This window comes from Camelina sativa, chromosome 11, assembly GCF_030686135.1.
Source record: "Camelina sativa cultivar CO46 ecotype springtype chromosome 11, ASM3068613v1".
In the NCBI taxonomy this organism is placed as follows: domain Eukaryota; kingdom Viridiplantae; phylum Streptophyta; class Magnoliopsida; order Brassicales; family Brassicaceae; genus Camelina; species Camelina sativa.
In genome coordinates, this window is record NC_141890.1 from 323,977 (window position 1) to 336,038 (window position 12,062).

The 12,062-nt window shown below is 41.1% G+C and overlaps 4 protein-coding genes across 5 annotated transcripts; 1 reads left to right on the forward strand and 3 right to left on the reverse strand.

Annotated features, from left to right (window-relative positions):
* Window positions 1-32: 32 nt before the first annotated feature.
* On the reverse strand, window positions 33-2,702 carry LOC104720779 (uncharacterized). Its single transcript, XM_010438660.3, has 3 exons — window positions 1,353-2,702; window positions 588-933; window positions 33-499 (listed from the first exon to the last, which is right to left on the reverse strand). Exons 1-3 carry the CDS (start codon window positions 2,399-2,401, stop codon window positions 245-247), a joined length of 1,650 nt encoding a protein of 549 aa, XP_010436962.1. The 5' UTR covers window positions 2,402-2,702; the 3' UTR covers window positions 33-244.
* A 391-nt stretch (window positions 2,703-3,093) lies between these two features.
* On the forward strand, window positions 3,094-5,973 carry LOC104720780 (endo-1,4-beta-xylanase 5-like). The gene is made up of 8 exons (XM_010438661.3): window positions 3,094-3,605; window positions 3,690-3,724; window positions 3,813-3,972; window positions 4,062-4,237; window positions 4,315-4,419; window positions 4,502-4,648; window positions 4,732-5,373; window positions 5,528-5,973. Exons 1-8 carry the CDS (start codon window positions 3,536-3,538, stop codon window positions 5,861-5,863), a joined length of 1,671 nt encoding a protein of 556 aa, XP_010436963.1. The 5' UTR covers window positions 3,094-3,535; the 3' UTR covers window positions 5,864-5,973.
* A 370-nt stretch (window positions 5,974-6,343) lies between these two features.
* LOC104720781 (thaumatin-like protein 1) lies at window positions 6,344-8,436 on the reverse strand. Its single transcript, XM_010438663.3, has 3 exons — window positions 8,016-8,436; window positions 7,247-7,919; window positions 6,344-6,889 (listed from the first exon to the last, which is right to left on the reverse strand). Exons 1-3 carry the CDS (start codon window positions 8,086-8,088, stop codon window positions 6,586-6,588), a joined length of 1,050 nt encoding a protein of 349 aa, XP_010436965.1. The 5' UTR covers window positions 8,089-8,436; the 3' UTR covers window positions 6,344-6,585.
* A 1,383-nt stretch (window positions 8,437-9,819) lies between these two features.
* LOC104720782 (thaumatin-like protein 1b) lies at window positions 9,820-11,971 on the reverse strand. 2 transcript variants are annotated; one of them, XM_087471394.1, is made up of 3 exons: window positions 11,310-11,971; window positions 10,522-11,221; window positions 9,820-10,146 (listed from the first exon to the last, which is right to left on the reverse strand). In XM_087471394.1, the coding sequence occupies exons 1-3, from the start codon at window positions 11,368-11,370 to the stop codon at window positions 10,056-10,058; spliced, it is 852 nt and encodes a 283-aa protein (XP_087327520.1). In that variant the 5' UTR covers window positions 11,371-11,971; the 3' UTR covers window positions 9,820-10,055. The 2 variants fall into 2 exon arrangements, with proteins under 2 accessions (XP_087327520.1, XP_087327519.1); XM_087471393.1 differs by having other exon boundaries at window positions 9,820-10,191; window positions 11,310-11,479.
* Window positions 11,972-12,062: the final 91 nt, after the last annotated feature.

The following is a 12,062-nucleotide window of genomic DNA, read 5'->3' on the forward strand; positions in this document are numbered from 1 at the left end:
AAAGATAGAAACCAGACCGCCTCACGGATAAATGTATAAATTCCTAATTTTTTATTATTATTCAAGATTACCCCAATAACTCTACAAAAACGTCAATATAAACCCCGCAACCAAAGAACACAGTTCCACCAGATTCACTCTCTCTACTCTGGAGAATTTACAATAGTGTGTAGAAAAAAAAAAGACAGAAAAAAAACAAATACAACAAGCAGTAACGTTGGATCATGTCATGTTATCCTATGCATTAAAGTGCATTTGGGATCAGAGGCGATCTTGTGCTTCTGCTGATTGGCAAGTGAACATATACTTCGTGAACTTCCTGCTTACATACATCCCCTTTGTCTCGATCTATCGCGTAACATACATATATTGTGTCTATCACATCTTCTAGAACATGTACAAAGAACGCCAAGATCACTATCAGTAAGACCCATGCCAGTATAGCCACCAAGTACGAATCTTTTCCCAGGTTGCTCACTCCTCTCAGAACTCCCCATGTCTGCTTTTCATCATACCCCAAAAAAACTATATTAACACTATTATTCTATATGTTTGGTTGGTGAGAAGCAGATGCTATTAATACTTACCGCGACTGCATATGCGGCTGAGAGGACAGAGACAATTCCGGTTAGGATTCTGGTGGAAACTGTTTCAACAAAAACAGCTGACAGTAGGTTGCGTCTTAACAGCTCGTAAGTCATTTTCGCAGAGGTGCAATAGGCTTCGCCTGTTATTGCTGCAAAGTTGATGGTGAACTTGTTGAGATAGTCTAGTGCTCCGAGTAATGCGTTTGCGCAGCAACGGAGAACCAAATTCACCATGCCTTGTGGGTTCTCTTCTCTTGCATTGTCCACAATTGCCCGGACCACACGAACAATGCAGATGAGAAGTCCTGATACACATATTGTACCAAAGGATTGACCAAATGCGTTCCTGAAAGAGTATAGAATTATGAAAGAAAAGAGTAAGAATCACACACGCTTTAAGAGAAACCGCAACAGGTTGTTTGAGACAAGTGCAAATTTGACTATAATCTCCTTCAGAAAATACCACTGTTTATCGAAACTTTCACATTTTAAGTAGCAAACGAGATAAGATGATGGATTGTATCCATTCCATAAAGCCTAGACTATGAATACTATGACCTAGAATCACTGAATACTTTGGATGTGAGGACTGAACCAAGACGTATACTTCACGAGGAAACACAACTAAGAAACCTCAAAGCAAAGAATTCCCGAGATCACACAAGCATATATTCCAACTAAGAGCACCATTGACAGTAAAAAAAAGTGCACAGCAAAATCATTGACAACAAGAATAAAAGAGACAATGAAGTGGCGGCGAATCACCTCAAAGAACTCCGGATGCATTTTTTAGGGATTGAGTCTTCCTTGGAGAAATACCATTGAGCAATAGCTCCACTTATCACATACACTTGCATTTCCACCATTACAGCAAGAGACCAGAGCATCGTCAAAATGGCAAGCGCGTAATACGCAGGAACCCAAGAATCTTCCTTCCACTCACAAAAGTAATCACCATCCAACTCCCGCGGCACAAAATTGCCATTAAACCTTGCAAACACCAAGAACACCACAATGGGTGCATAATACACCACTAACCCGAGAGTGAGCAATGGCAAGACAAGAAAAAGCTTCAAGTTTTTGGACAATGCATCGGACGCAACACCGATGATTTGGATGGTGAGCTCAATTCTGTGCCAATTAGCTACAATGATCCAGACAATGATCCCGATGACTAAGAAAACGAAGACTAGGACAAGTATTCTGTAAGCTAGAGGGAGGGAGTGACTACAAGAAGAGCTAAGAGTACAAGCGACAAACCAATAGACATTGAAAAAGATGGGGAAAAGGACAAAGAGAGGCAAACAAGCATAAACGATCTGCTTAGTGTAGTGTTTAAGCAAAAGCAGGACACTAAAACAAAAGGGCGCGCTTAAAATGAGCGTTACAACAAGGGTCCAGATCAAATTCTTCTCAAAGACTGAATCAGACGAAGAAAGCAAACCGTACATGACACTCGAAGAAGCATTATTCCCAAAGGTGGAGTTTTTGACGCAGGAGGAAGAGGTGATATCGTAGGTGAAGGAAGAAGAGGAGCTACCGTAATCGCTGTTTCTATGGAAAACGGAGAAGATACCAAAAGCAAAGGTGGAGAGGACGAGAAGATCGAAGAGAAGTAGGAAAGGGATGTCCTTGAAAGGTCTGGGGCCAAAATTGTATGAGATCTGAAGGAACTGAGTTGGGTCGGACTCGGGATCACTTCGACGAGGAGAATCGAGAGCGGACGTGGAGGGTTTTGAGAGAAGAGGGTGCGACGGAGAGGATGAGTCGTAAATTGCAGCGAATTTTGAGGGGTCGCCGTCGTCCGCCGCCATGGTCGTCCAAAGAGTGAGAGAGGAAGAGTAAAAAAGCTCCGCCTGAGTTAGATAGTGGAGAAGGAAGCAGAAGACGACGATACTCGATTTTGCAATTTTTTTTTTTTTTTTTTAATAATTAATCACAGTAACTAGTGACGATGACGACGATCACCGCCCAAGCGGCGAAGCGAAGATGATTCAATCAAGATCTCGCCGCCACCACAAGTTTTACAATTTTTATTTTGTATAGTATTTACCGTTCAAAGATCATTAATATTATTATCTTCATCGGCATCAAAATAATTAGTATATAGTATATAATCTCTCTTATGCATTATACAAATATGAAATTTTGAGGAAGAAAAAAAAAACAATAATCACACCCTCGGAGATATTGAAACGGGCTTTCTTCGAAGCCCAATGATAATAGACTTCTCTGAACCCAATGAATCTTATTAAAGCCCATACGTCGCATGCAAGGTGAGATGGTCCTACTAATTCATAAATACGTGGCGTGGCGTGAGCTCGAGCGTGTGATTGCGTTTTGCACGCGTGAGAGTTTTCTTTTCACATAGACAACACACCCACAAAAGACAACTTAAGCCTTCAATGGTGTATATCATATTGTATAACACTTTTTTGGTTTTGTTTTTTATGACCTTATTAGAAACTAGAATCCATATAACTTGAGTTTTCAAGGAAATAAATCCAAGACTAATTAAAACCACCATTCAAGTTTCTTACTAATTAAAATGTAACTAAAAACCAAAAAAAAAACACTAGAAGCTAAAAAGGTATCCCGAAAACTACAGCCATTTAGAGCCAAAATGGTACGGAATAGGGTAGAAAACTTGCAACCAAAGCATCAACCCGTGGCACACTAGTAGCTCTTTATATACATAAAAGCACGACTTCACATGTTACAAAACCAACTTCGCGTATAACAACATCATCACGTGAACTCACTCAATAGGTTCAGTGTGTTCTGACATGTTGTTCCCTCTCTGAATGTAACTCTCCCAAATAGAGATTGGCCTAACCACCCATCCAACCATATCAGGGCAGTTGGTTTCATCCCACCTAATTTCTCTTGTTTTCCTTTCTCTATCTCAAGATTTTGTGTTTTTGTTTTGAATCTTTCAACATTCTTCGATGTATGCTTTCATCTTCTGGGCCCTTTCTCTCTTCACCGCCTTCAATACTCTTGCTTCTTCATCATATGGTACTCATACAAGTATATATTATTGCATTTACTATACATATACAATATTTACGCTTGGTGATGTTTGGTATTCTTCGTGTACAGATGGACCTTTCTACGACTCCACTGCCTATACAGAGGTTTTAAAGAAACTATTTTCAATTTTCTATATACATAATAAGTGCACATAGATATAATGAATATGTGAATTTTAACGGTTATGAGCAGTGTAAAGCAGAAGCAGAGAAGCCACTTTACAATGGAGGAATGCTCAAGGACGAAAGACCTTCCGTCTCAGGGAGAGACACTCTCACAGACGTTGGTGCTCGTTACACACCAGCTTACATATTGCAAAATCTCACGCAGAACACCATCTATTGCTTCTCCAGTTAAGCATTTCATTCTTTCGCTACAATGATATAAGTACGTTAGCATATATGAATGAATGTGACTGATTTTGAGACTGATGAACAACAGTTTGGGTGAAGATAGAGGCTGGTGCTGCATCAGCTCGTGTAAGAGCAAGGCTGAGAACAGACAACACCACTTTAAACTGCGTCGGTTCTGTATCTGCAAAACATGGTTGCTGGTCTTTCCTCAAAGGCGGCTTCCTTCTTAATTCTCCTTCTAACCTATCCATCCTCTTCTTTGAGGTAGATCCTAGATTCTATCTATAATCAAAACATGTGATTAGATGATCACAATATTAATTAAGTGTCTGGTAGTGCAGGCATCAGACGACGATGGTAAAGTGCAATTACAAGTGGCGAGTGCTTCTCTTCAGCCCTTCACGCAAGAACAATGGAGGAACAGCCAAGATTACTTCATTAATACCGTAAACTACACTACTAATTTTCTAACATGGAAATCGGAAACTGCCTACATGATTCTTTACGTGTTTCCCTTAAATATTTCAGGTGAGAAAACGAGCGGTGACGATTCACGTGTCCGACGAAAAAGGAGGGAGCGTTGAAGGAGCGACGGTGACAGTAGAGCAGATCACTAAAGACTTCCCCATTGGATCTGCCATCTCCAAAACTATCCTCGGAAACCTTCCTTACCAAGTAAGCCACTCTCACGCCTCTGTATCAGACATTTTCTTGAAACCTCTCTGTTTCTTGAAACGGATACTGTTTTTTTTATGTAGGAGTGGTTCGTCAAGAGATTCGACGCTACGGTGTTTGAAAACGAGCTGAAATGGTACGCGACGGAGCCTGATCAAGGCAAGCTCAACTACACATTCGCTGATCAGATGATGAGTTTCGTCAGAGCCAACAGGATCATCGCTCGCGGCCATAACATCTTTTGGGAAGATCCCAAATACACTCCCAACTGGGTTCGTAACCTAACCGGAGAAGATCTCCGGTCGGCGGTTAACGGGCGTATCAGGAGTCTAATGACTCGGTACAGAGGAGAGTTCGTGCACTGGGACGTGAGCAACGAGATGCTTCACTTCGACTTCTACGAGACCCGACTCGGCAAGAACGCGTCCTACGGGTTTTTCGCGGCGGCGCGTGAGATTGATCCGCTGGCGACTCTGTTCCTGAATGATTTCAACGTGGTGGAGACTTGTAGCGACGAGAGGTCGACGGTTGACGAATACATCGCGAGGGTGAGAGAGCTCCAACGGTACGACGGCGTACAGATGGACGGAATCGGGCTCGAGGGTCACTTCACGACGCCTAACGTGGCGTTGATGAGAGCCATTCTCGATAAACTGGCTACGCTCCAGCTCCCGATCTGGCTCACAGAGATTGATATCAGCAACAGCCTCGACCACCGCACTCAGGTCACATACTTGGTTATTTCCGGTTTAATTCTGTTTGATGTAACTCCCGCAATTTGCATCCGGTTATGGTTACAATTTTGTGCGGTTTAATTTATCCGGTTGAATTGAACATGCATAACATAGATTAGTAACAGGAGCTTGGTAATGTTTTCAGGCGATTTATTTGGAACAAGTGTTACGTGAAGGATTCTCACACCCATCGGTGAATGGTATAATGCTATGGACGGCACTGCATCCATACGGGTGTTACGAAATGTGCCTTACGGACGATAAGTTCAGGAACCTTCTAGCTGGAGACGTGGTCGATCAAAAGCTTATAGAATGGAAGACCGGTGAGGTTAAGGCGACAACAGACGACCATGGTACATCAAGTTTCCACGGTTTTTTGGGAGAGTATAGAGTTGGCATCGTATACCAAGGTAAAACGGTTAATACGTCTTTCTCGTTATCTCGAAGCCCTGAGACCAAACATGTTAGGCTTCAAATCTAACCTAACCTCTATGTATTAGATTATCTCTTAAGATTTTACGGTGGGAATCATACTTTTTACAAAAAAAAGTATATAAATGTGGTAAATGAATATTTATTTTCGCTAGCAAATATTCGAACTGAATGTACTGGTGGGGAGTGGGGACAAAAGTAAAGAAACAACAGGTCAAAAAGGAGGGAGGGACGAGACTTTGTGGCGTGGGAAAACTATTTTTACATAAATTTTGTGACATACTGTAGTATATAAGAGACATCAAATCAAACATAAAAATCCCTGCAAAGTAACTTGAAAAAGCTAAAGTGGAATCATTCATATCACACACACAGCCATTATCAGTGAGCCCCATCTTGGCTCTGACGACATTATCATGAACTTAAATGTTACTCTCTAGGAATTAAAGACACAAACCTACCATTATCCAGACAATAAATTTGAAGTTAGCTTAAATGGAAAATAGTACTTACTTTGGCGCTCTAGATCTCGACTAAACCCTAAAAAATCATTATATCACAAAAACATATCTCACAATTTCGAACATGAACCATCTTCAAAAGACAGATGAAACAAGAACACACGCACACACGACAAAGCTACAAATGCAAAACCCTAAAACACCAAATTGTTGCAGTCTTAAAGCGAAAAAAAACATTGAGAATCAACAGAACAACTAAACAAGGCAAAATGCTAACAAAACTACTACAGAGAAACCTAAGACGATAATGCTACGAGAAAATAAAGGGGAAAGTAAACGCGACGAGTAGCATAGCCAGTGAAGCGCAGGCTGATCTGCTAGAGTCTCCCATGGCCAAACCAGCCATCCATGACCCGTCCTGTAGCATAGTCTCTCCCGTACCCATCTCCGACCCAGTTCCCTGAGACCCGTACACAGAAGAACCCTGAACCTGACCTTGAGTCTGTTGACCCTGACCTTGAGTTTGTTGACCCTGACCCTCGTAACCCGTATCCGAACCTTGTGAGGTCGTCGACGAGTCTGACACTGGAGGAGAGTAGCTCGTCGACTTCTGACTGTTTTAGACACAAAAAAATGATTGGTAACGTCAAAAATCTTTCAACTTGCGATTTCACACAATTAAACTAATGGTTCTTGACAACACAAAAGAGAATCTTATTGCCTTAAATAAAACAATGGTTTATGAAAAGAAGAGAAACAAACATCGGCTTTTCCAACGACAAAGAAAAAACACTTAACCCAAAATCTTTCACTAATACGTAGGATTATAAAATTAAACTAAATTAAAAAGCAAGATCCTAAGATTAATTATTACGAAACCCATTAACTCATAAAAAGTTTCAATTTTTACTCAAAAGAAAGCAAAAAAACCAGAAATTGTGGGAAATCAAAAAAGACTAATAATATAATACCTAGGGGAAGAAGGACAAAACGTGACGGTGTAATCACCACCGGCGCAAGTGAAAGTGCTGGTAGCATCATCGTAAGCGTAGCTGTAGGAGCGAGGACAAGCGGCTTTGAACATCTGCGAGTAAACGGAAGGCCTACAAGTAGAAGGTGTAGCATACGCGCCGCTACAACAGTACTCCGGACTCCGAAACGCTTCACACGCGCTTTTACAAGCGTCTCCGTCGCCGAAACGCAGCTCAGCAGGGCACTGCGTGTTTATATCCGAAGTGCAACCCGTAGAAGCGCACTGCCCAGATCCACCGGCAACTTCCACGATCATCGGGATGTTGTAACCGTCGACGAGGCTAACGTCGTAGAAATCGTCTCCGCCGGTGGTGCCTAGGGTGAACTCAGCGAGGGTTACAGGCGGAGCGGCGCCGAGTCCGACGCATTCGACTTGGTTAGAGCCGCAGTCTCCGGTTGTGCAAGTACCGGAGCCGGAACCGTCGAACTTGCAACCGGTACGAGCCCAGAACCGACCGGACCAGCCGGTGGGGGCTTGGAGAGAGCGAGAGGTGCCTTTAGGGAGCTCGAATCCGGTGGTGGAGAGAGTAGGAGAGCCAGCATTCGCCAGGATTCCAGGCCATACGGTGTAGCCGCACCGATTAGCGAATGTGAATGTTGAGCCATGAGTACCTTAAAATGGAAACCATATCAGTAAAAAAAAAAACAAAGAGAAACAAATAAAAAATGAAACTTTGAAACGAGTTTAAAGAGTTTGATTTTAAATACCAGTGGAAGCTAAGAGCAGAACTAGGAAGCTCAATGTGAGAGTGGAAGAGCCGCTAGGAGAAGAAAGATCCATGAGATTGTTCTTCTTCTTCGTCTTCTTGTTCTTTCTCACTGTTCTTGATCTGAATCTAAACGCAAAAGTGAAGTCTTATTTTGTTTTTTTTTTGTTGGGAAAAAGAAGATGAGAGATAATAGAGTAAAGATTACGAATGAGATGGCTAAATTTGGTCGAAGTGAAGTGATGATATGTTGTTTTTGTTCCTTTTTTTTTTTTGATTTTATTTTATTTAGTACTAAAGTGTTCACTGGGCTCTATGCCTGACAAAATTACTCTTCTGCAATTATTAAAGAATTCAAAACAAATTTTTTTTACAAAAGGATGAATGGATATAGGACCCCCACCAAAATGGATATCTTCATTATTTTCATGTCCGTTTACCTTAAAGTTGTATACATACAAAATTTTGTTTTCAGTTTTGTGTAAAATCATGTGATGACAATGCTGTATTTTTAGTCTTGATGATCGAGTAGGAGATTTGCGTGTGGGTTATCTTTTATATCTTTCTTGATTTATTTGTTACATAAACAAGAAAAATCCATGAGTCATAGACGACGAATGTAATAAATTATTTTACTAATAATGATTAAAGACCCACACGAACGAACGTGTTGATTTGGGCTTTAAAACTCGGCCCGTATAGTTGTGAAAATGGGCCCCTTTTAAAAAATGACAAAGCTTTGGGGATGATAAGTGGGACCTATGTGAACAAAAAGCATCTTTATTTATTTTTTATTATATTTTGTTTGATGTGACATTACGCACGTAATTAAAGGGTTCCACGCTCCACATTTCTTTGAGATATTCCAGTTTTTTTTCGCCAAGCCCCAAGGAGAAATTAAACCGCTCTTTCTATATAATAAAAAGTAAAAATGTCTTTCTTGTTTCTTTCTAATTAAAAGGATTATCTAAGGGTTTAAGGGTGTAGTTAGTGTTCCTGGGGGCTACTATATTTTGAGTCTTGACCGTTGATTAATCATGTATGAAAAATGTGACGATGTATGTACAGAGATAGTGACACCTGGAAGGAACACAGCCGGAAGATATATGCCAAAATACAGAGAATAACTCTCTTCTGTCTTTTTGATCAAAAAAAAAAAAAAAAAACTCTCTTCTGTCTTTAGGAGAGAGAGTGAGAGCGCGTTACCCATGCCAATAAACCATTGAGAGCTGAGCCTGGCTGAGTGAGTCAAAGAGGCTTTGACTCCTAAATCTTGTCAAGATTATAAACTTCGCCGAGCTAAACGACAAAACTAAACATGGGCATTTTTCGAAAACTTTCTAGTCTCCAAAGCCTGAGTTTTTTCTTTATATATTGATCATTGTGCCAAAAAATAAAGAGCAACACTTACTGATGCATCAGACAAGCAATATTAACAGTTTTGTTTATCCGTTGTTTGAATAACAACTATACCCAATCTACTGGGGAGAATAGAAGGCAAATCTTTTTGTTGCTGACCAAAAAAAAGGACAATTGAACAAGATAGGTGGGTTAATTTGGTGTTTTAAACTGCAGGGAGTAACTTAACTTTGGTATAGGAGAATAGTTTTGGTACAGAACCTTGGTTTTGCAGACGAGCGAGCCTGCAAATGGGCTAGTGGGACTATTTTAGTGGCTTAATCCGTTAATCAAATAGTATTATTTTAACTGTTATTTTCATTTTCTTAAATCACCAGTTCACAATCACAAGATGGGTTTCTTCTATCTTATGATTGAACGAAAGAGCAGATGACAGGAACAACAACTTTTGGGTAAATTTTTGAATGACGAAATCAGTGTAAAAAAACAAGAGGAGATTTACAATTTGCTTCTACCTTGGTATTACCGTAATGAAAATTTTCTACACATGAATTTGCTATCTACGTACAACAAGAAAGAGGAAATGAAAACAATTAGCAACTTCAACAGACAAATGCAAGTAGCCGTGTGTAGCACCACAGACCGGATGTAAAAAAGGACCTTATACAAATACAGAGGCGGCTCAGCTGCTGCGAGGATGCGGCAAATGTATCATGCTCTTGTTTACTAGCGGCAGAGTTGCCCCATCTTTCCTCGATCCTAATAGCTTCTCACTGCAAAGAACACCCGTATCAACACTTGCTAAGCTCATAACACTTCTGTACATTTTCAATAATAGAGCTCCTCAGTTCCATCTTTATTGAACGCAACAATCCAACAGCTACCCTCAATCCAAATCACTAAAACACTAGTCTAAAACACTAGTACCAATCCAATCATAACGATCAAGTAACAAACTAGCTAGAGTCCATAATAATCAACAGTGGCTCAGCATAGATTCCAAATCATATAATGACAAGAAACTCAATTTATCTAACCTTGTACTAGTACCAATCATAACGATCTACTAACTAAACTAGCTAGAGTCCATAATAATCAACAGAAACATCTAATGACAAGAAACATCTCTCAGAGTCAATTTATCAAACCTTGTATACGGCGGAGGACAGAAGATGATGAAGTAATCAGCTCCGGTGGCGCAAGTGTAAGTGCTGGTCTTATCGTCATAAGCATAGCTGTAGGCTCGCGGGCACGCATGCTTAAAGAAGAGCGAGTAAACCGAAGGCTGACACGTGTCCGGCGTAGCGTACGCGTCACTACAGCAATACCTTGGATCGCCGAATGCCTCGCACGCGCTACGGCAAGCCACACCGTTTCTTTTCCCACGCGCCACCAGCTTTAAGTCTCTGGGACACGCGTCGTTCAAGTCGACGAGACACCCTGTGGCTCCGCAGCCTCCCACAACGATTTTCTTGGGCAAGATAAGCATGGGGAGGTTGTAGCCGTCGACGAGGCTGACGTCGTAGAAGTCAAGTCCTCCGGTGCCGTTGAGAGTAAACTCGGCGAGCGTCGCGGGTGGTTTAGCACCGGAGCCGGAACATTCAACCTTTCCTGAGCCGCAGTCGCCGGTTAAGCAGAGGAAAGAACCAGAAGCACGATCTTGGGAACATAAGGTTCGTGCCCAGAGACGACCGGACCATGACGATGGTATAGCGACGGTCTTGGATTTTCCTCGGGAGAGACGAAAGCCGGTAGTGGGGAGCGGGGCAGAGTTGGCGCCGGAGAGCAAACCGGGCCAAATCGTGTTCCGGCAACGGTTTGTGATCTTGAACGAAATCGACTCTACTTCTGCCAATCCAATAAAAAAAAAAGGTAAAAATACAAAAACAAGTCGTTAAGAATTATTGAACCCAACAAAGAAACGTAATTAAATTACCTGAAAGAGATATGAAAAAACCCAGAATCATAAACAAGAGGATTCGATTCATCATCATCATCTCTAAAATGGTGGACTCTCTCTCTCTCTCTCTCTCTCTCTCTCTAAAGTAGAAGCTCGAATGAGTAAAGCGACTGCAACTTTACTTGAGAAAATTAAAGAGCGGCGGTGGATAAAAATCGAAGAAACTTGAAAAGCAAAAAAAAAAGAGAACCAAATCAAAATTGAACCGATAACTTACTGGGTTAATGAATCCCAATAATAAACCGGTTTTCTGGTACCTCCTCCATTAAGCGGTGCGCACGTGGGGTTTTGTGTGTGGACCTCAAAACATGCTTATGTTTTTTTTTAATTCTTTTATAGAGAGAGCAGAGAGCACTCCGATTTCCAAGGTAGCAACAAACAAACCACAGATCTAAAAATCTTCCCATATCTGCTTTTTTTTTTTAGTTTTACTAATCCAATCCGAATCGTCTCTAGCTACAGTAAAATACGGGTGTGTGTGTTTGATCATGAAGAAAAAACGGTGGCGTTTTAGACTCTAGAGAAAAAGATTTCATCCAGAATTGACTAGTCCTCTCCTGATGGAGACTGCAGCACGGATATTAAATTCCAAACAATGCCTATGAACTAAATGCCATTTACTGCATCCATACGCAAAAAATAGATTTTGTATCTATGGGGCACGACGAGATCTTATTCTTATCAATTTAATAGTATCCATGAACAATAAAAAAGATCCAACCTTAAAAA

Bases quoted from the DNA above. Each gene is read 5' to 3' on its own strand.
- LOC104720779 (XM_010438660.3), bottom strand. From the start codon at position 2,401: ATGGCGGCGGACGACGGCGACCCCTCAAAATTCGCTGCAATTTACGAC. The intron at 934-1,352 runs GTGATTCGCCGC...ATACTCTTTCAG, and splicing joins TGCATCCGGAGTTCTTTGAG to GAACGCATTTGGTCAATCCT. The intron at 500-587 runs GTAAGTATTAAT...GATGAAAAGCAG, and splicing joins CAGCCGCATATGCAGTCGCG to ACATGGGGAGTTCTGAGAGG.
- LOC104720780 (XM_010438661.3), top strand. From the start codon at position 3,536: ATGTATGCTTTCATCTTCTGGGCCCTTTCTCTCTTCACCGCCTTCAAT. The intron at 3,606-3,689 runs GTACTCATACAA...CTTCGTGTACAG, and splicing joins TCTTGCTTCTTCATCATATG to ATGGACCTTTCTACGACTCC. The intron at 4,649-4,731 runs GTAAGCCACTCT...TTTTTTATGTAG, and splicing joins TCGGAAACCTTCCTTACCAA to GAGTGGTTCGTCAAGAGATT.
- LOC104720781 (XM_010438663.3), bottom strand. From the start codon at position 8,088: ATGGATCTTTCTTCTCCTAGCGGCTCTTCCACTCTCACATTGAGCTTC. The intron at 7,920-8,015 runs GTATTTAAAATC...TTCCATTTTAAG, and splicing joins TCTGCTCTTAGCTTCCACTG to GTACTCATGGCTCAACATTC. The intron at 6,890-7,246 runs GTATTATATTAT...TGTCTAAAACAG, and splicing joins TTTTGTCCTTCTTCCCCTAG to TCAGAAGTCGACGAGCTACT.
- LOC104720782 (XM_087471393.1), bottom strand. From the start codon at position 11,370: ATGATGATGATGAATCGAATCCTCTTGTTTATGATTCTGGGTTTTTTC. The intron at 11,222-11,309 runs GTAATTTAATTA...TTGGATTGGCAG, and splicing joins TTTTTTCATATCTCTTTCAG to AAGTAGAGTCGATTTCGTTC. The intron at 10,192-10,521 runs GTTTGATAAATT...GAAAATGTACAG, and splicing joins TGTCCTCCGCCGTATACAAG to AAGTGTTATGAGCTTAGCAA.